A 24,192-nucleotide genomic window follows, 5' to 3' on the forward strand; every position below is an offset into this window, starting at 1 on the left:
CTATCTATCTATCTATATGTCCATCTGTCTAACATTGATGTAGCCATAGTAATGTTATAATCATGTAGCCTACGGTATAATAAAATTATATTTAATTATATATATATATATATATATACACACACACACAAACACACACTTTTATTTTTAAGTCCTAAATCTACTTCCGCTTCTGGTCTAGTCTTTACAGTATCTTTGATATTAAGATCGAGAAATGAAAGAATGAAAAAGCAAAACCCTGTTTTCTTACGTTTCATTTTTTATTTTTTATTGAAGAATGAAAAATGAAAGACGGGAGCGAAACGAACGTAACTTGTGTTAAAATGAAGAATGAAAAATGAAACACGGGAGCGAACGGGAGCGAAAGAACCGACACGACCCTAAATGAAAAATGAAAAATGAAAAACGAGCGCAACGGGCGGTTTTCTGTTTGTGGTTTTCAAAAGAAAATCCAACTGCCAGAAGGTACACGGTCCGTGTACCTTCTGGCAGTTGGATTTTCTTAGTATTTACTTACTACGGAAGTACCCGTATCTCTCGTATTGTTCTATAAAAAGCATTTTAATCCCATCACCGGCCATTTTCTTTTTTCTTTTTCTTTTTTTTGGTAATGTATCAGAGTGCAATACACCTCCCAACCATTAGTGTCGCATGGTTGAAAGTATCGGAGACAATTTGGAGAAAATGGCCGGCAATCGGATTAAAATGCTTTTTATTTAACATTGCGGGAGATAAGGGTGCTTACCGTGGTCCGGATCATGAGGTAACATCCGTGGCTCGGGGGTAAGCACTTTATATTTGAAATCTGAACGTTTATGTACATGTGAGAGTTGGCAATGTAAAAAAAATGAACACGCCGATAAACCGGGGGGACATGGCACCATGACTGTCTGACAGTCCGGCTTTCCGGCATGGTGCCTTTCCGACATGTCGCCATTTCGACATGTCATCATTTAGACATATTCTAACTGTCAGCGTGGAGGTAGGTTACTTTCCATAGTTTTCAAACGACCCACCATTCCGACTTGACTTTGGCCAAGGGTGAGACCGCCGTTGGGGCCGTCAGCAGCGAAGTTGGGACCTCCATCCACCCTGCGGGTTAGGGCTGACCCGTTGCCCGCGGGTTGGACCGCGGGGCGAGCGGCAGAGTCAAGTGATCAGAGGCAATTATCGTGGGGCGGGATGGTGCGGGCTGCGCAAAGACGCAAACAAATAAAGAAAAGAAAAAGCATTTGATACCTTCTCTCTCTCCCATTGTTATCTCACTCTCCTATCTCCTACTCTCCAGTTATTTCCTCCTGGCTGGAATAATCTGGGCTTATGTTAAATGTGTTGCTTATTTGAACAATGATGCACAGCTGCCTTTAATGTAGCCTAATGATATCCCCACTGCAACTTTAGTTTATATTGGAGTGTCCCTTGTAGTGCTGTTGTAGTAGGACTGGACACACTCACTGCACATGGCGCTCCCCTAGAGTTAGTGTCGAAGTGTCCTTGAGCAAGACGCTGAAGTTGAACCCCTAATTGCTCCCGGTGAGCAGGTTGGTGCCTTGCATGGTTTCCTCCGCCATCGGTGTATGAATTTGTGTGTGAATGGGTTAATGGCACAATCAATGTAAAGCGCTTCGGATAGAAGCGCTATATAAATGCACCATTTACCATTTTATTTTACCACAGTGTTGCCAACTTAGATTTAACTTCTTTCCAGACCCCCCCAGCGACTTATTTAGTGAAAAGCTTCTAGCGACAAATCTAGTTACTTTTTCTGGCGCAAGGGGTCACTCATAATAATTGTATATCATATTTTGCGCATTCGGACAGAACAGTTGAGATTTCATTAGACCAGATCTCTGGCAATTGTGCTTGAATTCTTATAATTTTAATGTTTATATGGTCTGTCAAGTTTATATTTTCATTTGGTATCAGTCATGAATGTATTAGAATTTATTAGAATTTATATCAAGCCGGATTTTTCCATGTGCGTAATTACGCACGCAAGTGCATGCTGTAACATATTAATACACAACGTGTACTGTACATATATATAGTAAACATTTTTGGGGGTCTTATTATGGACCCCCAAACTCCAAGCTCCACCTTAGCGCCGCTAATGGGGCGGTTTCAGAAAAGAAAAATGAAAAAAAAATAAACCGAAAAAAAGGCGTGTCTGTGTGTCTGTCTATCTATACATCTATCTAAATATCTAAATATCTATCTATCTAACTAACTATCTCCAGCAATATGTACCGCTAAGCAACATGTTGTTCAACAAATAGCAGATCTACAAGCTCACAACAACTGTTATTGTGAGCTTAATAATTTATATCTGCGAAGTGTAGGATTATTATAATTATTATTATTATATTATAATTAAAGTAAGCGCATCGGTTAGTGTGAGTGAGTGCATTCCCACGGCCCAGGTCTGTCTGTCTGTCTGTCTGTCTGTCTGTCTGTCTGTCTGTCTGTCTATCTATCTACTAGTAGTAAGTATAAGTAACGTTTTCAAACACTGCGCATAGCGTGTGTGTGTGTGTGTGTGTGTGTGTGTGTGTGTGTGTGTGTGTGTGTGTGTGTGTGTGTGTGTGTGTGTGTGTGTGTGTGTGTGTGTGTGTGTGTGTGTGTGCCTGACTGTGCAGCGTGTGTGCAAGACAGACAGACAGACGACCCACCCAGGCCGACACCAAAAATAGCCAAGCTCACAATGCCTGGCAGCGCGATAGATAGATAGATAGATAGATAGATAGATAGATAGATAGATAGATAGATAGATAGATAGATAATCATTTATGTTGCATGCAAGTAAATCCAACGTGCGTAAAGACGGTGCGTATATAAAGTCCAGCCCCTGTGTGCAAAACTGTTCTTATATTTAAAATATACAGCTCAAGCAATTCATTATTAGTTATAAATTATGAATGTATTATTAATGATTTAAAAGGGGGGGGGGGGGTGATCCTCAATGCGCACTCAACCAGGGATTTCACATGCTGCTCATCCCTGCCTGGGTGCACAGTAGGCAAAATTCAGAGCTCTCCTTCTCTCGTAATTCCCCACAAATCTGATATTCTAATTTTACTATAGTGTCAATTCCATTGCCCATCATGGGCAGAGGGCATGCGATTGCACTGGTGATCAAGCCTTACCTTGATCATTAATTGAGGTGATTGAGATGACATCATGACATCATGATTTCTCCATGAGTCTTTTAACAACTTTGCTTTCGAGGAAAAACAAACAAACAATTAAATAGGTGTGGATGGCTTCAGTCAATGAATCAACAACGGTCGTTAGCTCCCCTCTGGGAGATCAGACAAACTTGATGGCCCATTCGCGCGCACATCAAAGGTGGTTAGGATCAAAGGCACTTAGTTTGTAGACAGACGCACAGAGAGAGAGAGAGAGAGAGAGAGAGAGAGAGAGAGAGAGAGAGAGAGAGAGAGAGAGAGGACACCAAAACATTCTGGGCACTAGGGATAACTGGGCACCTTGGACGAGTGGGCATTAGGGACATGTGGGCACTTGGAAGAGTGGGCACTTATGGGTGGATATGAGTGGGCGCTAGGGAAATGTGGGCACCAGGAAGACTGGGCACCGGTAAACTGGTGTTAATAATCATTGTTAATAAAGAATACAGACAGAGAGACAGACAGACAGACAGACAGACAGACAGACAGACAGACAGACAGGCAGGCAGGCAGGCAGGCAGGCAGGCAGGCAGGCAGGCAGACAGACAGACAGACAGACAGACCCACCCAGGCCGTGACACCAAAAAAGCTCACAACGCCTGGCAGCGCGATATAGGCTATAGATAGACAGACAGACAGACAGACAGACAGACAGACAGACAGACAGACAGACCCGGGCCGTGGGAATGCACTCACTCACACTAACCGATGCGCTTACTTTAATTATAATATAATAATAATAATCCTACACTTCGCAGATATAAATTATTATATTATGAACCACCAACATACATACGCTATTTGAAAATAGCAGATCTACAAGCTCACAATAACTTGTGAGCTTGTGTTGTTGTGAGCTTGTAGATCTGCTATATGTTGATTTTTTTATTTATTTTTTCATTTTTCTTTTCTGAAACCGCTCCGTTAGCGGCGCTAAGGTGGAGCTTGGAGTTTGGGGGTCCCTAATAAGACCCCCAAAAATGTTTACTGCAGTGGGCTATAGCCTACTAGGCCTACATATGTACAGTACACGTTGTGTATTATTATGTTACAGCATGCACTTGCGTGCGTAATTACGCACGTGGAAAAATCCGGCTTGATATAAATTCTAATAAATTCATGACTGATACCAAATGAAAATATAAACTTGACAGACCATATACACATTAAAATTATAAGAATTCAAGTACAATTGCCAGAGATCTGGTCTAATGAAATCTCAACTGTTCTGTCCGAATGCGCAAAATATGATATACATTTATTATGAGTGACCCCTTGGGCCAGAAAAAGTAACTAGATTTGTTGCTAGAAGCTTTTCACTAAATAAGTCGCTGGGGGGGTCTGGAAAGAAGTTAAATCTAAGTTGGCAACACTGTGCAGTGAGTGTGTCCAGTCCTACTACAACAGCACTACAAGGGACACTCCAATATAAACTAAAGTTGCAGTGGGGATATCATTAGGCTACATTAAAGGCAGCTGTGCATCATTGTTCAAATAAGCAACACATTTAACATAAGCCCAGATGATTCCAGCCAGGAGGAAAGAACTGGAGAGTAGGAGATAGGAGAGTGAGATAACAATGGGAGAGAGAGAAGGTATCAAATGCTTTTTCTTTTCTTTATTTTTTTGCGTCTTTGCGCAGCCTGCACCATCCCGCCCCACGATAATTGCCTCTGATCTCTTGACTCTCCCGCTCGCCCCGCGGTCCAACCCGCGGGCAACGGGTCAGCCCGCGCATCACTCGTGCTGAGGAACACCTCGGTATATGGCGCAGGGTGGATGGAGGTCCCAACTTCGCTGCTGACGGCCCCAACGGCGGTCTCACCCTTGGCCAAAGTCAAGTCGGAATGTTGGGTCGTTTGAAAACTATGGAAAGTACCTCCACGCTGACAGTTAGAATATGTCTAAATGCCGACATGTCGGAAAGGCGCCATGTCGGAAAGCTAGCCTCGCGTAGCCAGACAATATCACACGACACACTGCCGAGGACTAAAGTGCATGCAATTTTGCAAAGGCAGATTCGTCTGGAACCAGGCTATCGGAAAGCCGGACTGTCAGACAGTCATGGTGCCATGTCCCCCCGGTTTATCAGCGTGTTCATTTTTTTTTTTACATTGCCAACTCTCACATGTACATAAACGTTCAGATTTCAAATATAAAGTGCTTACCCCCGAGCCACGGGATGTTACCTCACGATCCGGACCGCGATAAGTACCCTTATCTCCCGTAATGTTAAATAAAAAGCATTTTAATCCGATCGCCGGCCATTTTCTCCAAATTGTCTCCGATACTTTCAACCATGCGACACTAATGGTTGGGAGGTGTATTGCACTCTGATACATTACAAAAAAAAGAAAAAGAAAAAAGAAAATGGCCGGCGATGGGATTAAAATGCTTTTTATAGAACAATACGGGAGATACGGGTACTTATCGTAGTCCGGATCGCCTTGTAACATCCGTGGCTCGGGGGTAAGCACTTTATATTTGAAATCTGAACGGTTATGTACATGTGAGAGTTGAACACGCCGATAAACCTGGGGTACATGGCACCATGTCATGTGAACCTGGCTAGTCTCAACCCAACTTTCCAAGTTTGAATTCTATAGGTAGATTTTTTTCTGTTTTCCTATTCCGTAATATTGCTATTAATGTATCATGCTGCAACTGAATAATATAAATATAACACACATTTTGGATGAAAAAACGCATGTCTAAATGAAAAGAAGAGAATCACGTAGGCCTATATCTGCCAGTCCGTCCGTCCGTCCGTCCGACAGACAGACAGACAGACAGACAGACAGACAGACAGACAGACAGACAGACAGACAGACAGATATAGATCTGTCTGTCTTCTTTTTGACGTAACCATGGTAAATATACAGCTTGCATAATGTTAATAGCCTAATATAATAATATAGCCGACAGTATAATATATTTATATTATCTATCTATCTATCTATCTATCTATCTATCTATCTATCTATCTATCTATCTATCTATCTATCTATATGTCCATCTGTCTAACATTGATGTAGCCATAGTAATGTTATAATCATGTAGCCTACGGTATAATAAAATTATATTTAATTATATATATATATATATACACACACACACACAAACACACACTTTTATTTTTAAGTCCTAAATCTACTTCCGCTTCTGGTCTAGTCTTTACAGTATCTTTGATATTAAGATCGAGAAATGAAAGAATGAAAAAGCAAAACCCTGTTTTCTTACGTTTCATTTTTTATTTTTTATTGAAGAATGAAAAATGAAAGACGGGAGCGAAACGAACGTAACTTGTGTTAAAATGAAGAATGAAAAATGAAACACGGGAGCGAACGGGAGCGAAAGAACCGACACGACCCTAAATGAAAAATGAAAAATGAAAAACGAGCGCAACGGGCGGTTTTCTGTTTGTGGTTTTCAAAAGAAAATCCAACTGCCAGAAAGTACACGGACCGTACACGGACCGCAAAGGCCTTTAGTCGGACATCCCAATAGTCAGACATAGGGTTACTATGGGGTTAGGGTTAGGTTGTCTTTAGGTTGTCTGACTGTTGGCCTGTCTGACAGACACCATGCACCCCTGAAAGGTTTGGGAACCCATGGGCAATGTGGTCTGAAGTACACTCTGTGTTGATTTAATTCATATAAACAGGCACAAACACATCCACCAGTCCTCAATATGGCCGCTAAAGGACTACAAATGAAACCCATGAATAGCATTACTAACCTTTTTGCTTTTTTTGGGATGAAGCCACTTTCAATAGACTGTCTACATATAGAGACCACCTACAATATTCAAGAGTTAAAAAGAAAAAGTTACTTGACATTGTTAAGAATTTTCAGTGGATTTCCTATACAGCTCCTTCAAAGCTTTTCAGCTGAGAATCAAACTGAGTGCCTTCATTGTGAAGTATTTAGGACGTTTTATTAGCAGCACGAATAGCTAATTAGCTTGACACAAGAGCATTCGCAGATATTTGGAGCCGATTTGTTTCAGTCAACCACTGCATTAACACCACTACAGAAAGGCAAGCAAAGTAGAGAGGTGTAGAAGAATCAGAAACAAATATGTGATTGTACATAGGTGGGGCATTTTACCCAAACCGAAAAAAAAACATCATAACGGGGCTTTAATCCCTTGAAACATTATCAAAAACATACTGTTTTGTTGCAAATAAAACCTGTTAAAAGTTCACGTGCACATTTCAATAAATACCCTATGTCTCCAATGTCGAGTCTTCATCCGCATCCGGGGTATCTTCATCCTGACCATCTGAATATCAACAGTCACATTAAACCATGTTGAGATTTTAATAAAAGTTACTAATTAAAATCTTAATGTTATTGACCTTAAGTCAAGGAGTATCTGACTTCTATGCTGAATAAAACCTGACCATTACGTTGAGTGCAAGAATGGCCTTATAAATAAATATGGACCAATAAATGGACTGTATAAAAAAGCAATGTTTCAACCCTACTGGGTCACACACACAGATTAACATGGTTATCCTTTAGCAATGACACAGGTGTGTCGTACATTTCACTTACATTCAGTGTGTGATACATTCACACACTCTAGTTTGAACTGAATTGATCACTGTACCTGCACAACTTCTTCTTTTGTTTGTGCTTTTTTTTCCAGGCACAACATGGCCCACTGCACCATAAGGACCTGCAGTAAAAATGTAGCATTACAAAAGTGGTGTTTTTAATAAACAAGTTTAGAATATTCATTCACAGCCTGAACATTATCGTCTCGCAGATAAACACCTACAGTCTGACCACCATGTCTGGTTATCATGGTGCTTAGTGTGTAGCCCGAGACCAGTAAGTGCCAGTGTTCCTGGTATATCCTGGGAGGGAGCAGTGGTCACTGGCAGGTCGGGGTCAGTAACGGTCTGTGGGGTCGGGATGTCCTGGGAGGGAGTAGTCTTCGCTGGCAGGTCGGGGTCAGTAACGGTCTGTGGGGGTGGAGTCCTGATGTTACCTGCAACCTAAATTCAGGATGAGAGGCAGATGCAGGGAAATTCAGAGTCATACTGATAAACGAGATCTAAATACAAAGAGTCAAGGATAAAGCCACAATCAAACAACCAATGAGTATAAATACACAAAAAAGAGGGGCAGGTGCTCAAGTAAATTATACTTTTTTTTTGTTTACTTGGTCTGCTCTTTTTTCCCTCTACATCTATACCTCTTTGCCAAAAATATATGCCAAATATTTCATTTGAAAGCTGAAATTTTAAGCTATGATATTGCAAAACTACATGACAAAGATTACGCTCACCTAATGCTGCCCATAGCTCTGCTGCCAGTTCCTCTTCTTTTGAGGGTCCTGGAACTGGTAGTTTTCTCCATGTAGCAGGCATTCGGCAAACTGGTAATTCGGTAATTCCGTTGCGAAAATTTGTCTTTCGCTGTACTGTGATTGGCTGCGACGTACTGTGATTGGCTAGCGAGAAATGAAGAACTCATAAATAGGACTATGCACTTCAAAAAAAGTATTATCTTTTTTGTGTGAAACTTGTATATTTTGAGCTTCCATCACTGTGATGACCACTGTGATGACCACACCGCCCACTTCACACTGGGTGTGATTTTTCCTCTTTTTTCCTGTTTTCCTCTGCACACACGTCATGCGAAGTCCGGCCATTCAGATTTCAACCACTAGGGGTCTGGCAGTACCAGGTCTCCTGGTTCCCTTGTTTTTTTTCGGGTGAAAACGAGCCATTTTCAATGGACGAAAGGAACAAAATGGCAGATCGCGGTAGAAATGTTTTTGTTCCAGTGGATGGACGGGAGCCTCCCCCACCCCCCGGACACTTTTTGTTTACATCCACATACACGTCGTGGCTTCTGCGGCTCCTCAAGGATCGTCAAAACACGGCACTGAGGATGATTTAGATGCATAGTACCTGGCACTCAATGTGTTAAGAAATGGACAAACTGCCGGTCGAGGTGGAGGACGGAGGGTGAGGACATTTTTTTTTTTTTTTCGTGACGATTTTTGTTTTCTTGGCTCGCCATGCCAGTACCATCACGTCCCTGGAGTGGCGAGAGATGGTGGACCCCAGTGGCAGCTTTGCAGGGGTAACATCTGCGATGGCTGCTGGCTGTCCTCGGCGCTTACGAAGGGTCCCGCAGACATATGTCTTTTTCTTGTCCAGGAGCATAATGGCCGTCCCCACCGAGTTGTACAGGTTGTCCATATAGAGCCTATATCCACATCCGGCTAAACTGCCTAAGAGTTGTGTTATGGTGGCAGGTAGTGTCTGCTTCCGCTTACAGTATGGCAGCATGTTGTGGAGGTAGCCTGTTGCTGAATCACACATAATGTACGACCTGATGCCGTACTTGATCGGCCACAACAGCATTCCCTCATCAAGACTGATGTCCACGCTCGGCAGGTACATCTCCTGGAAATTGGCCAGCAAGGACTGCAGCACTGGGCGGACTCTCCAGAGTTTGTCCCCGTCTTCGGGCTTTTTTGGTACAGGGCGGGGGATGGTGTTGTTCACGAAGTGGAGGTTGCTCAAAATGGCCTGGAACCTGCTCCTCGCCATGACTTTCCGGAAGACGGCGGCCTCGATGTACTCATCAGTGGACCAGTACATTTCGAGCTCAGGCTTTTGGTTGATTCCTGTGAGAAGAAAGAGCCCCAGGAAGCGCTTGAGCTCGTTTAGATCCACCGGTTCCCACTATATCTTACCTCCACGCCCTCTCTATCTATGATATATATATATATATATATATATATATATATATATATATATATATATATATATATATATATATATATATATATATATATATATATATATATATATATATATATATATAAACTCAGTAGGATTTATATATATATCACTCACACTTACTACACTCAAAATATCAACTCACACACACAAACTCACGTACAAACAATTCACTCTTTCACTCAATATAACTCTCCCACACAAACTCACGTACAATTCACTCGTTCACTCACGTATCTCACACTCGTATCTCTCGTTCAATATAACTTACGTATCTCACACTCGTATCTCTCGTTCACTCACAACTGCTACTACTACTACTACTGCTGCTGCTGCTACTACTACTACTACTATCAAACTTTCAATCTATCTATATCTCTCTCTCTCAATGACGACCGGCTCTTGACTAAACCCCCCCCCCCCCCCCTTCTCCTCTCGTCCTCTCTCTTCTCGTTCTCCCTTTGGTTGTGTGGGTTTGTGTCCCAATGGTACAATCGTAATTAACCCTGTACGGATTCACGCTCTAGTAAGGCCTGCCACTAATTCTACAACTGGGGACCCGCTCCCCGGAGTTTCTTTTATTTCCCACGTCGCAGGTCCATGGACTGTCACTACGGACCCCCAGCTGCGGCTCAAGACTGTGACTGCGGACCGGGCCTCTCCATGGAGCACGACCGTGGATTTCTACTACACTGCACTATACCACTATACTATATACAGTATACTGTATATTATCTTAACGTTCTTATATTATACCATTATATACTACATACACATTATTGCTGTACTATATTATACTATCATATATATCTTACACTATTATATGTGCTACTATTGTTACTGTTACTACCTGCACTGTATCTCTCTCTGTCTCTGTCTCTGTCTCTGTCTCTCTCTCTCTCTCTCTCTCTCTCTCTCTCTCTCTCTCTCTCTCTCTCTCTCTCTCTCTCTCTCTCTCTCTCTCTCTCTCTCTCTCTCTCTCTCTCTCTCTCTCTCTCTCCTCTTTCCCCCGACACGGTCGAGGCAGAAGGCCCCCGCCCTAGAACCTATAGGGTCTGCCTGACGTTTCTTCCAGTTAAGAGGGAGTTTTTCGTTGCCACTGTCGCAAAAATTGCTTGTTCAGGGTGGGATTGTCGGGTCTCTTCTCTACATGTAAAGTGTCTTGAGACAACTTGTGCTGCTTTGTTGATTACTGCAGCGCAGCTGAGGGAGAGAGAGAGAGAGAGAGAGAGTGACGCTCGGATTAAACTTTAGGTTTGGGACCCCTGATCACTGCTTTAGTGCTTTGTAAAAGATGTTTTGTGTGATCACATGTTCAGATTTTTTTTTTTTCAACTTCTACGTCATTTTCATGAAAGAGATTAACCCACAATGTGCCTGAGGGGTTAATCTAATGTAAACCATTAAAAAGACTGTAGGGCTACGGTCTCGGCGCTTAACAGTTGGATTTAATGGACCGTAGGACTATGGTCTAGGCGGTTAATGTGTTAAAAGCCACCAGAGAATTCACACTGGAGAAAAGGCCCATGGATGTGATCAGTGTGGTCAACACTTCTCTACAATGAAAAACCTTAAAATACACCAGAGAATTCACACAGGAGAGAAACCCTATGGATGTGATCAGTGTGGACAACACTTCTCTCAAAAGACCAGCCATAATATTTGTTATGACCCTGGCCTAGGGGGACCAGGGGACACAACAAAAATACAGGGGAGACGCAGTTTACAAAGAATATAGTGTTTATTAAAGTAATCAAAATGAACGAATAAACCATAAATGAACAGATGAGGTGTGGAAATCAGTAAAGTCAGTAGTGTAATGCGCAGAGATGCTCATAGGCCTGCGTCCTGCGTCTCTGACGCACCGTATTGAAAAAGGACGCATTCATGACACGGTCCTTGCGTCCACGGGACGCACTACAATTGTCACTAACAACAGTACATTTTTTTTTTTTAAATCGCGGTAAAATATTTTTTTTATCGCGAATATTTTACAAATCCATGGGACACCACCATTTTGCATGGCCACATCCTACTTTATCCTACTTTATAAACGATAAAATCCACGTAGAAATAGTCTTAGTAAGACGATACAAATGTTAATAATGACCCATGGGAGCCGCCATTTTGCGCACGCTCAGACCGCTCCGACCAAATTCTTTGGGTAACGGTATTGCGTGTAACACACACACACACAAGGGCCGTCTGTTGCGGAGTTGAAAAGTGAGAGTGACGTCTCTGCCATGACGTAGACCCAGTAGACCCGTAGCAGACCTGATTATATGGTTAGCTTAGCACGTTTGAAAACAACAAACATGAATTAAAAATAAATAATAATGGTGTAAAATGGCACCAAAAAAGATTCTAAAGCCTGCTGCAGGGCAACAGAAAATAGCAAGCCTATTTTCTAAACCCAAAGCAAGTACTGCTAATGATGATGACTCCATACCTACCTCCATGACTACATCCTCTGTATCTACCTGTGATTCTACTTCATCTCAAGGTAATAGTTTAGATTGTTTTTATTATTATTTTTATTTTTTTAATGTATTGTGTAATATAAACAATCGATGTAAAGATGTATTAACAGTTCAAACTGGCATAGCTAAAAATAATTGGAAATAGATTATTTAGCCTATGCTATACTATGAAATATCATATTTCATAGTATACATACTACATATTATATGTAGTATGAAACATTGTTGTTTTTGTCTCATCACATATTCAGTAAGTTATCTATTTTGCTAGTTTTAGTTATAATAATTTCTTTCTTCTTCTGTTATACAGTGTCTTCTACTCCTACATTTCCCTGTGATGCTCCTCTCCCTGTCACAGCCTGTGCACAGCCTACCTCTCCATTGCCAATGATTAGCTCTGCCTCTACTTCAGAGTCTGATGAGCCAACTGCTGCAGATGAACTGCCACCTTCTGCACCTCCACCCTCTAAAAAGAGAAAGCGGACCTTTATCAAGCAGTGGCTCACCACATTCACATGGCTGCGATACTCGAATGATAAATTCATGTACTGTGACATTTGTACAAAATACAACAAAACCAGCTCAGCTCTGCACAAATTTAAGCAATGCAACAACTTCCAGTGCTCCGCCCTCACTCGCCATGTCACTACCAACGAACATCAGTCCTGCCTCAAAGTTCCTGCTCTGCAAAGAGACTTAGAACAAATTCAAGTGAAGGTGGACAGCCAGCAGGACAAGGCAGCACTGGCACTGTTTAAAACCACTCACTGGATGGCCCAGGAGGGGGTCCCCCTTTCCAAGTTTGGGTCGTTAAGTAGCTTTATGACAGAGATTGGTGTCCCAGATCTTTCACATCTACAGCAAAAGGCTGTTTCATACAGTTCACGATACACAGCCACAGAAATGCTGTCCAGTATGACAGCCACTTTGGATGCTGGCCTAAAAAAGAAGTTGAAGGAATCTCCATTTGTGACAGTACTCACAGATGAGTCTACAGACATCACAAACCATAAACGGCTTGTTGTGTATGTCCAAATCCTTGACGCTGGCACATTTGAACCAAGCACTCATTTTGTTGCCAATAAAGAGTGTAGGGATGCAACGGGTGTGGGGATTGCAAAGGCCATTGAGGAAGTGATGTCAGAGCTGGACGTCCCATTAACCAAGGTGATGAGCATGGGATCGGATGGAGCGGCCGTCATGACAGGAAGAAACAAAGGCTGCACAGGAATACTGCTTCGGGCCAACCCACACATGGTTAATGTGCACTGTGCTGCCCATTCCCTTGCCTTGTGTACATCTCAAGCAGCAGAGTCAATAGCAGATCTCAAAGAACATCAGCAGATTCTGACTGATCTGTTCTACTACTTCCGTGGCAGTCCCAAAAGAGCAGCCAGAATCAAAGATATACAGATACTGCTGGAAGACCCTGTGTTGACATACAAAGAGATGCATTCAGTCCGATGGCTGTCATATTTCAATGCTCTGCAAAGTGTGCACAGGACCATGGACAGTTTGCTGTCCTATTTCACAGATGTGTCCCAGGATGTCAGCAAAGACCCCAAGGCAAATGGCCTGAAGAAGAAGATGGGTACAGTCAAATTCATCAGCATCACCGCTCTGATGATGGATGCAATGGCCCCTGTGACCATCTTGTCCCAGTTCCTGCAAACTGAGAATGTTGATATTGCCTTGGTTAAAGTGAAGCTGGACCTGGCAATACAAGATCTGGGAAAGATCAAAGAGATGAAATCCCCCAACCTGATGGCATTAGCCAGCGACATCCAGGACAACATGTACAAGGGTGAGCACCAAATCACCAGGAGCACATTCAATCTGGAGCAGCTATGCGTCAAATTCATTGACAACATGATTGGTAACATGCACTCCAGATTTCCAAACACCTCTCTGGTGTCTGCATTTGGTGTGCTGAGTCTCCGCCCAGTAGCCTTCATGGGTGAGGAGGAGTTGAAGGTCTTTGGGGAGGAGGAGCTGGAAATACTTATTGCTCACTATGGGTGTGAGCAAACCCATCGATGGAAGGAGGACAGGGAGGACCACCAGACAACTTCTAAGCCCCTTATTAACGCTGCACAAACACGAGAGGAGTGGGCTTTGGTGAAGAAGGTTGTGAAAGCGCAGCACTACCCCAAAGACAGCATGTGGAGGCTATGGTCATTGGTTACTAAGTACCACAAGAAAGATTTCCCTAACCTCACTATCCTAGCTCAACTGGCCACTACCCTAGCTGTGCACACAGCTGGCTGCGAACGAGGGTTTTCCAAACAGAACCTCATCCTCACCCCTCTCAGGAACAGGCTGACATTGGAGCACCAGGAGCAGCTCCTCAAGGTCAACCTGGGTCCCACACGGCCAGAGTTCCCTTTTGAAGAGGCACTTGGCCACTGGAAACATGCCAAGGATAGGAAGCTGTACACAATGAAGTACAAGAAGTAGAAGTGCTACTGAGACTTAATTCTGCTTTATTTTTCAGTTTTATATCTAGAGTCCCAAATGGACCTCAAACTCTTTATTTTTGCTAAAAGAAAATCATTTATTTTGGTGCTATTTAATATATGTTCTATGCTACAGAGCCTTTGATTGAGCAGTGCATAATGCACCATACACTGTATTTACCTCACTGAGTGCACCACAAAGTATTTCATTTACTATGTCTTTATTTTACTGTATTTATTTTGGTGCCATTTAATTAACTTTATACACTGTTCTGTTTGCATATACTTTGCACTGTTCTATGTTACACTTGCACTATTAAAGTTGTCGGATTTGGAATTGTGTACTTTTCTTTCAGATACATGTTCTACATGAATATAACCATATAAGATGAAACACGAGTTAAACGCTGTGCATTTTTGTGGGACCCATCAAATGTCCCTGGGACCCATCTAAAAGACCACCCTTGCATCCCAGGATGCAAGGGATTGAAAACCTAGCAACATCACTGAATGCGTGTATGCATGAGTGGATTGTGTAGTGTGTGTGAGTGTTGTATGTGTGAACATAAATGTGGGAGCAAAAGGTGTAGCTGGGTTGAGGAGCAAAAGCAAATGAACTGAAGGGAGAGAAAGAGGACTGGGGAGGCAGGCTTTTATAGGGCGTCGACACCCGGGCCCAGGTGCACGCCAATCTGGCTGATTGCCAACATATCTCACTGCTCCCCAAGTCCTAGGAACCAATGAGAAACAGAAATGAATACAAAGCAAACCATATACAACCTAAGAGTGACACATTATCATACTATACAGGGAACCGTCACACCCCCCCCCATAAAGACGGGGTCCCTAAGGGATCACCGGCATCCAATTTACACAAAATATATACTACCTATCTACTATACCAAACCTCTACTCCAATGGCCGCCCGCACCCTGTCACAGACCTCCACCCCAGCAACCGGATCCAAGGAAGCATTTAAGGGGTGAAAGACAGAGGCAAGAGGAGGACCTACGGAGATAGTCAGGACCTCAGTCATGAGGAGCCCGTGATAACGCATCGGCCACCACATTCTCCGTCCCTTTAACATGACGGATGTCCAAGGTATAGGACTGCAGGAACAGTGACCACCTTATCAACCTCTGGTTTGGACACTGCAGAGAATTCAGGAAAGTCAAGGGGTTATGGTCAGTGTAAATAACAACGGGGGTACTACCGCCCACATAAACGTCAAAATGTTGTAAAGCTAAAATCAAAGCCAATCCTTCCTTTTCTATGACTGAGTAATTTAGCTGGTAAGAGTTGAATTTCTTGGAATAAAAGCTAACAGGCTTATCTATTCCTAGATTGTCCTCCTGCATCAGTACGGCGCCAGCCCCCACATGACTTGCATCAGTGTAGATTTTAAATGGCCTGTCTAAACGTGGAGCCGCCAGAACAGGAGCGGTACACAAGAGCAATTTAGCCTGCTCAAATGCTTCCTGGCAAGCGGGCGACTAGACAAACTGTGCCTTAGCCTTAAGTAGGTTGGTGAGAGGCACCACAACTGTCGCAAAATTCCTACAGAAACTACGATAGTAACCTATTAAACCAAGATAGCGCATGAGCTCTTTCTTTGTAGTTGGAACCGGATACTGCTCAACAGCATGAACTTTGGCACCAACCGGACACACTTGGCCCTGCCCAACCACTCGCCCGAGGTAGGTCACTGTCGCCCTTGCAAACTCACACTTTGCAAGATTGACAGTGAGCCTTGCCTCCCTCAAGCGGTTGAACAGTTCCCGAATGCGTTCCATGTGAACCTCCCATGTGTCCGAATAGACAACCACATCGTCCAAATACACTGCACACCCCGGCATATCCCAAATCACTTGATTCATAAGCCGCTGAAAGGTAGCAGGCGCATTTCTAAGTCCGAAAGGCATGACCTTGTATGAATAAAGACCATTAGGGGTTATAAAAGCGGCTATCTCACGCGCTCGTGCTGACAGAGGTACCTGCCAGTATCCCTTCAATAGATCGAATTTACTCACGAATTTCGCGGAGCCCACCTGATCGATGCAATCTTCCATTCTAGGAAGTGGAAAAGAATCGGGTTTAGTGACATTATTCACTTTACGGAAATCAGAACAAAAACGAAATGTACCGTCTGACTTGGGAACCAATATACAAGGTGAAGCCCAACTAGATGCACATGGCTCTGCAATGCCATTTGTTAGCATGTAATTGACCTCTGCTTCTAAATATTGACGCTTATCCGCATTCACCCTGTAAAATCTCTGTTTTATTGGCTTCGCATCGCCAATGTCAATGTCATGTTCGATTAGATGAGTACAACTCGGTGTATCACCAAATAGGCATGGAAACTCCCGGATTAAACCTGCAAGTTCCCTCCGGCCTGTCGCAGGCAAATGAGCCAACAGTGTATCGAGGCACGCAAGCGCTTCAGAATTTTTCAGCCGCCCGTGCACCAACGCTGGATCAGGTGTACCCAACCCATCTTCCTCTACCTCCCGACTGGGAGACAACACCGGAACCGCCATGCAAACTGCATGAGCCAAGCCTACCTCTGGCTGCACACACAACACCGGTGTCTCAGAAGTGCGTGCATAATAAGGCTTAAGCAAGTTTACATGGCAAAGTTGGGTTGGTTTCTTACGTTTAGGCGTTGAAATAATGTAATTTTGCTCGGAAACCTGTTTTACCACATTGTGTGGACCGGAGAATTTTGCCTGAAAGGGTGAAGTAACAATTGGAAGTAGAGCCAACACTTGGTCTCCAGGGCTAAACACACGGCGCTCGGCTTTAGAGTCATACAACAATTTCATCTTTTCCTGAACTGAAGCTAACTTTTCTTTAGCCAACAACCCGGCTGTGTAAAGCCGATGACGAAAACCATTAACATAGTCAATCAAATTTTTGGGAGGCTTTGCCTCTATCCATTCCCCAGACAGCGCAGCCAAGGGACCTCGTACAGTATGAGCAAAGACCAGCTCGTTTGGACTGAACCCTGTGCTCTCCTGTGTTACCTCCCTAGCAGCAAGCATCAGCCACGGCAGACCCTCTTCCCAATCTTTACCCAGCTCAGTACAGTAGGCGCGCAAGATGGCTTTTAGCGTTTGGTGAAAGCGTTCTAACGCCCCCTGACTCTGAGCATGGTACGCAGAGCTCCGGTTGTGTTGGACATGTAGCTGCTTCAGAACCTGGGAAAACATGTGAGAACAGAAGTTCGATCCCTGATCAGATTGGATGACCTTCGGAATGCCAAATATAGAAATAAACTGAGAAAGTGCACATACCACCGACCGAGTGGTAATGGTGCGCAGAGGATATGCAGCAGGATAGCGAGTTGCTTGGCACATTACTGTTAACAAATACACTGCTCCTGACTTTGAACGTGGTAGAGGACCCACACAATCAATTATTAGATGTTCAAATGGCTGGCTAATGGCAGGAATGGGATACAATGGGGCTGGTTTCAGCTTCTGATTAGGTTTGTCAGTTAACTGACATGTATGACACGTTTTGATAAATGCTGACACATCTCTCTTCATTCGAGGCCAAAAGAAATGTCTAAGAAGCCTGTCATAAGTTTTTCTCACACCAGCATGTCCAGATTCATCATGAGCTACTTTTAACACTGATTGGCGAAGTTTGACTGGCAACACAATTTGGAACACTGGTTCACCCACAAACCTTCCCTCATGTGGCAGCCACTTTCTCACCAACAAGGAGTCCTGCAGAAAATACCCACAAGCACTGTCAAGCAGCTCATCCTCTGGCCGTATCAGCGGCCCCAGCTCCGTCAGAGATGGGTCAGCCTGCTGCTCAGCAACCAGATCTGAACGTGTTATGGACAATGGAAAATTAGCAAGAGGTATTGAAAACTTTTAAGATACTTTAGTCTTAATCGATTCTTGTGACTCAGATTTGTCTTTCAACTTAGCCATTGCACGTGTCACCGCACAAGCTGTAAAAACCTCTGGGAAGTCACGTTCACTTTCATCCGTTTCCCCTGTTACCAGGGGAACGGACGTCACCACTGCCGGCGGCGGAACCTCCGCCCACACCCGAGCACCAACCAGGTCGTTACCTAGAATCACCGTCACCCCTGGAATCGGCAGTGCGGGGCGCACGGCAAGCTTTGCTTCTCCCTGAAACAGTTCACATTTGAGCACCACTTTATGCAAGGGAACCAGCAAGACATTCATGTCTATGCCCCGGATAGGCACCGCATCACCCGTGTCAGAATCATTAGTTAAAGGAAGAACACCAGCCTGAATAAATGAGTCAAAAGCCCCAGTGTCCCTCAGGATAGTTACAGGTACTTCTTCCCCACCTTGCACCAAAGACACAGACCCTTTCATGATAAATGGACGGTAAGAATTCAGTGCTGCAAACGATGTATCCTTGTTTTGACCGAGATTAGGTGAAACACAAGTGGACACCGGACGAATTGGAGCGGCCATGCCAGCTCCTTTTGGTTGCGAATTTCCTGCATTGAAAGGTCTAGCCCTGGGAGGTCCGTTTAACATAAAACATTCCGATTTCCAGTGACCCCGCTTATGACAGTAATTGCAAACCTTCTCCGGCTCACGCAAATTACTGCTGTTGTTAGTGTTGCTGTTGCCTTTAACTTCGACAGGAAGAGGTTTATTAAATCGGCCATAAGACTCCTTGGCAACATAGTTGCCACCGCCTGCCTTAAACTCTCCACGGTGCGTTAGGACATAGTCATCAGCGAGCGCTGCGGCGTCCGCCGCGTTGCTCGCTTTCTGCTCAGAGATATACGTCGCCACTCGAGCAGGAACAGAATTTTTAAACTGTTCCAAAATCACCAAATCACATAACTCTTCAAAATCTGTTACCTCCGAGGCGTTACACCAGCGGTTAAAGTAGGTCGTCAAATCACGTGCAAACTCCAAATGACTCTGTTTGTCATGTTTTTTCCAAGATCTGAACCGCTGTCGGTACGCCTCGGGGACGAGCTCGAACGACTTAAGCACCGCCTCTTTAACCAGAGAGTAGTTTTGACTGTCGGCAACACTCATTGCCGAATAAACCTCCTGCGCTCTGCCTGTTAATACGCATTGTAACATCAATGTGCGCGCCAAGTCAGGCCATTTCCGCACGTCGGCCACGCGCTCAAACATTGTAAAGAATGCCTCAGGGTCACGTTCAGAAAACTTGGGAACCAAACGTATATTTCCATTAACATTAAACTCCCCCATGGACTGTCCTGCAGGTTCTGTAGATACTTTTGCATCAGCTGAAATCTTACCGTCCCTTATCAAGTCTAACCTGCACTGCTCTACTTGTACTTTTGCCTGTTCAGTTTGCTGTTTAGCCTGTTCACTTTGCTGTTCCATTTTCTCAATTGCGTATTGCGTGTCTAGCCTCACTTTGTCTTGCTCCGCCTGCAACTTTGCTTGCAACATCAGTAGTTCTTTTTGTTGGTCGAATGTCAACCCTGGCATCAATACAGGTAACGGCAGCACCGCCGCTGTATCTGACTGGATAGTAGAAGTCTTTTCTGGCTCTTCATATTCCTTTAACAAATCAGTTTCAAATAAATGTACTCTTAACACTGCCACTAAGGTCTCCTTTAATTTCTTGTCACCTGCCTCAACTTTAATCTTAAAATGCTCTGCTATTTTAAGTAACTGGTCTTTGGTGCACTGAAGTAACAGTTCCTCAGAAGGAGCAACCAAAAATGCTTCTAGGGTACACATCCTGGCTAATGTGCGCTAAGTTAGTCACCCAGCTGGTAAACAAAACAAAATACAAGTGCCCCTCTGCTCTATTTAATCCCCAAACTAACTCCACCCGTCTTCATGCCGGTTTGCGGAAGGTATTTATGCACTGAAGGCCACCGCAAAGGCCTAGCTCATACCAAGGGGTAGGAAAAGCAACCAGGAACTGGCGACCTACGTCCAGCCCTTAGCTGTGCCCCCGAGACGGAATGTGCACGCACCGGTACACACTCGCTATCTACTGCCGCTCCTTGCACATAATCCACCCCCCGGCCTAACCCTGCGACCTAATATTTTAACCCAGTAACTAAATCGCACCTAACAGGGACACTCATATAATACTGAAACAAAAACCAGCCAGGTAACTTTTTTTTTTTTTTTTTCTTTTTTTTCTTTAACTTAGCAGCACAAATACCAGGAAAAAACTCCCCCCCGTAGAAACTTAATCAAATCTGTAACTTATCAAAATCTAAACAGATTAAATTCAAACCAAATAAATTAACTGCATCTCCCAAACAAAGTCCAGACAAAAACAAGCGTGTAACATCGCCTTGTCTCTACTCACCGGACCGTTGAACCAACTGGACAAGGGAATCACCGGATTGATTCCTAAATGACACTCCTTTCAAAAAACCACGGCGCAAACGAGCCCTTCAACTGCCAGTTTGGCCAATTGACACCTGCGTCGCAGCAAACAAATGCAGAAGAGCGAGTCACTTGACTCACCAAACTTACTGCACACTTTAAACTTTTACGGAACGAGCCCCCATTTTGTTATGACCCTGGCCTAGGGGGACCAGGGGACACAACAAAAATACAGGGGAGACGCAGTTTACAAAGAATATAGTGTTTATTAAAGTAATCAAAATGAACGAATAAACCATAAATGAACAGATGAGGTGTGGAAATCAGTAAAGTCAGTAGTGTAATGCGTGTATGCATGAGTGGATTGTGTAGTGTGTGTGAGTGTTGTATGTGTGAACATAAATGTGGGAGCAAAAGGTGTAGCTGGGTTGAGGAGCAAAAGCAAATGAACTGAAGGGAGAGAAAGAGGACTGGGGAGGCAGGCTTTTATAGGGCGTCGACACCCGGGCCCAGGTGCACGCCAATCTGGCTGATTGCCAACATATCTCACTGCTCCCCAAGTCCTAGGAACCAATGAGAAACAGAAATGAATACAAAGCAAACCATATACAACCTAAGAGTGACACATTATCATACTATACAGGGAACCGTCACAATATTCACCAGAGAATTCACACTGGAGAGAAACCATATGAATGTGATCAGTGTGGAAAACACTTCTCTATAATGTCCAGCCTTAAAAGCCACCAGAGAATTCACACTGGAGAGAAACCCTATGGATGTGATCAGTGTGGACAACACTTCTCTCAAATGGCCCACCTTAAAAGCCACCAGAGAATTCACACTGGAGAGAAACCCTATGGATGTGATCAGTGTGGACAACACTTATCTCAAATGGCCCACCTTAAAAGCCACCAGAGAATTCACACTGGAGAGAAACAGTATGGGTGTGATCAGCGTGGACAACACTTCTCTAGAATGGCCCACCTTAAAAGCCACCAGAGCATCCACACTGGAGAGAAACCCTATGGATGTGATCAGTGTGGAAAACGCTTCTCTGACAAGTCCAGCCTTAAAAAACACCAGATAATTCACAATTCAACTTCTACGTCATTTTCATGAAAGAGATTAACCCACAATGTGCCAGCCTTAAAAAACACCAGATAATTCACAATTCAACTTCTACGTCATTTTCATGAAAGAGATTAACCCACAATGTGCCTGAGGGGTTAATCTAATGTAAACCATTAAAAAGACTGTAGGGCTACGGTCTCGGCGCTTAACAGTTGGATTTAATGGACCGTAGGACTATGGTCTAGGCGGTTAATGTGTTAAAAGCCACCAGAGAATTCACACTGGAGAAAAGGCCCATGGATGTGATCAGTGTGGTCAACACTTCTCTACAATGAAAAACCTTAAAATACACCAGAGAATTCATAATAATTCACACAGGAGAGAGACCCTATGGGTGTGATCAATGTGGAAAAGCTTTTAGTCATTCAAATGATTTAAAAGGTCACAAGGTTGTACACGCTGGATTTAAACTGTTTCCTTGTGGTCAGTGTGGTCAGTGTTTTACTACTTCAAGTAACCGAAAACGTCATGAGCGTACACATATGAAAGATACATCTGATTAGTGTGAACAGTAAGACAACTTCATTATAGAGGACGAGAAACATCAGCACGTCCACATAACCAAGTGTAACATGATGATCCATTATAATCTGTTTAAACAATGGTTTATTAAGATGGCTTAACTGTCATACACACATTACAAGTATATGAGCATGTTGATTCTAGATAGGTGAACAATAGGACGGGGATTAATAAAATGTTTATTTGTTGATTAATTCCAAACATACGGGCATCACATACGGGCATCACTTCCTGTCGATTAGATCCAATTAAATCCAATTAAATCCAATGATATCCAATGAAATCGACAGGACTGTTGTTATCTGAAACCCTCAGAGCGTGAACACCTCTCAGGGCAGCTGAAAGGAAGTGGCGCAAGACAGAGCAACCAGATGACCTCTCCCACTTTCACTCACTCCGTTTTGCCTTCTCCCTCTCACTATCTACTGCTAAATCCTATTTTTTAACACACCAAGATTCAATCCTGTGCACTTTTTCCTCCCTCCTCAACCACCCCCACCCCCACCCCACCTCCATCCCTCTCAGCTGACACGTTTGTCACCTGCTTTGAGAAGAAGGTTGATGACATCAGCAGCTCCTTTTCCCTTACCTATTCCCTATAAAGTTCTGTCAGGGTAACTCAGAAATAGAAAAAGACAAATCATGAAGGATAAGATATATTTATTGAATATAAAATGAGCAATATATTTATTATGGTTTGGCGATGAATTGGATCTGCTTTTAGGTACTCTGATAAAGCGCATTTCCCAACCATAGGGACTCAGAATCCCCCGTGCATAACAGCAGATCCAAAAACAACAGTGGTAGCATGGGGTGGTGGAGGGTGAGCAGCAATTTTAGCAACAGTAATGAACCGCAGCGCAGCAGCAGCAACGGTGTGTGCAGCAAAAGCAAGCAGAATGAGAAGTGCAACCTTCCAGCTTAAATAGAGCGGTCTGAGAATGAAATGAGTGTGAGTGGATGAGTGTATGAGCACGTGAAGCTGATGCGGTCCTATAGTAGGCCACCACACAGCACTGTCAGTTCCCTGACAGAACTTGCTCTGCGCATGTCTGTGACAGGCGCAACGCTCATTTCTGTCAGGGTAACTCAGAAATAGAAAAAGACAAATCATGAAGGATAAGATATATTTATTGAATATAAAATGAGCAATATATTTATTATGGTTTGGCGATGAATTGGATCTGCTTTTAGGTACTCTGATAAAGCGCATTTCCCAACCATAGGGACTCAGAATCCCCCAAAACAGCGCAAATGTCAGAATCCCCCAAAAAGCAGATCATTCAGCACCAACCTTAAGCTATGTGTACAAC

At 43.6% G+C, this 24,192-nt stretch overlaps 1 protein-coding gene across 5 annotated transcripts in view; it reads right to left on the reverse strand.

Moving 5' to 3' along the window:
• LOC311050847 (uncharacterized protein) overlaps nucleotides 1-20,173 on the reverse strand; it is an 81,597-nt gene extending 61,424 nt beyond the window's left edge. The window contains exons 1-3 of one of the 5 annotated variants that reach the window (XM_084065022.1): nucleotides 18,908-20,173; nucleotides 18,582-18,726; nucleotides 15,901-16,039 (exon numbers count right to left, since the gene is read on the reverse strand). In XM_084065022.1, the coding sequence (XP_083921148.1) occupies nucleotides 18,691-18,726; nucleotides 18,908-20,116 (1,245 nt within the window). In that variant the 5' untranslated portion in view covers nucleotides 20,117-20,173 and the 3' untranslated portion in view covers nucleotides 15,901-16,039; nucleotides 18,582-18,690. Of the gene's footprint in view, nucleotides 1-15,900; nucleotides 16,040-18,581 lie in introns of all 5 variants that reach the window. The other 4 variants (XM_084065021.1, XM_084065018.1, XM_084065020.1 and 1 more) reach the window with 4 other exon arrangements.
• Between the last annotated feature and the right edge of the window lie 4,019 nt (nucleotides 20,174-24,192).

The sequence above is a fragment of the Gymnoscopelus microlampas genome (assembly GCF_963454915.1).
Source record: "Gymnoscopelus microlampas genome assembly, chromosome: 8".
Classification (NCBI taxonomy): Eukaryota; Metazoa; Chordata; class Actinopteri; order Myctophiformes; family Myctophidae; genus Gymnoscopelus; species Gymnoscopelus microlampas.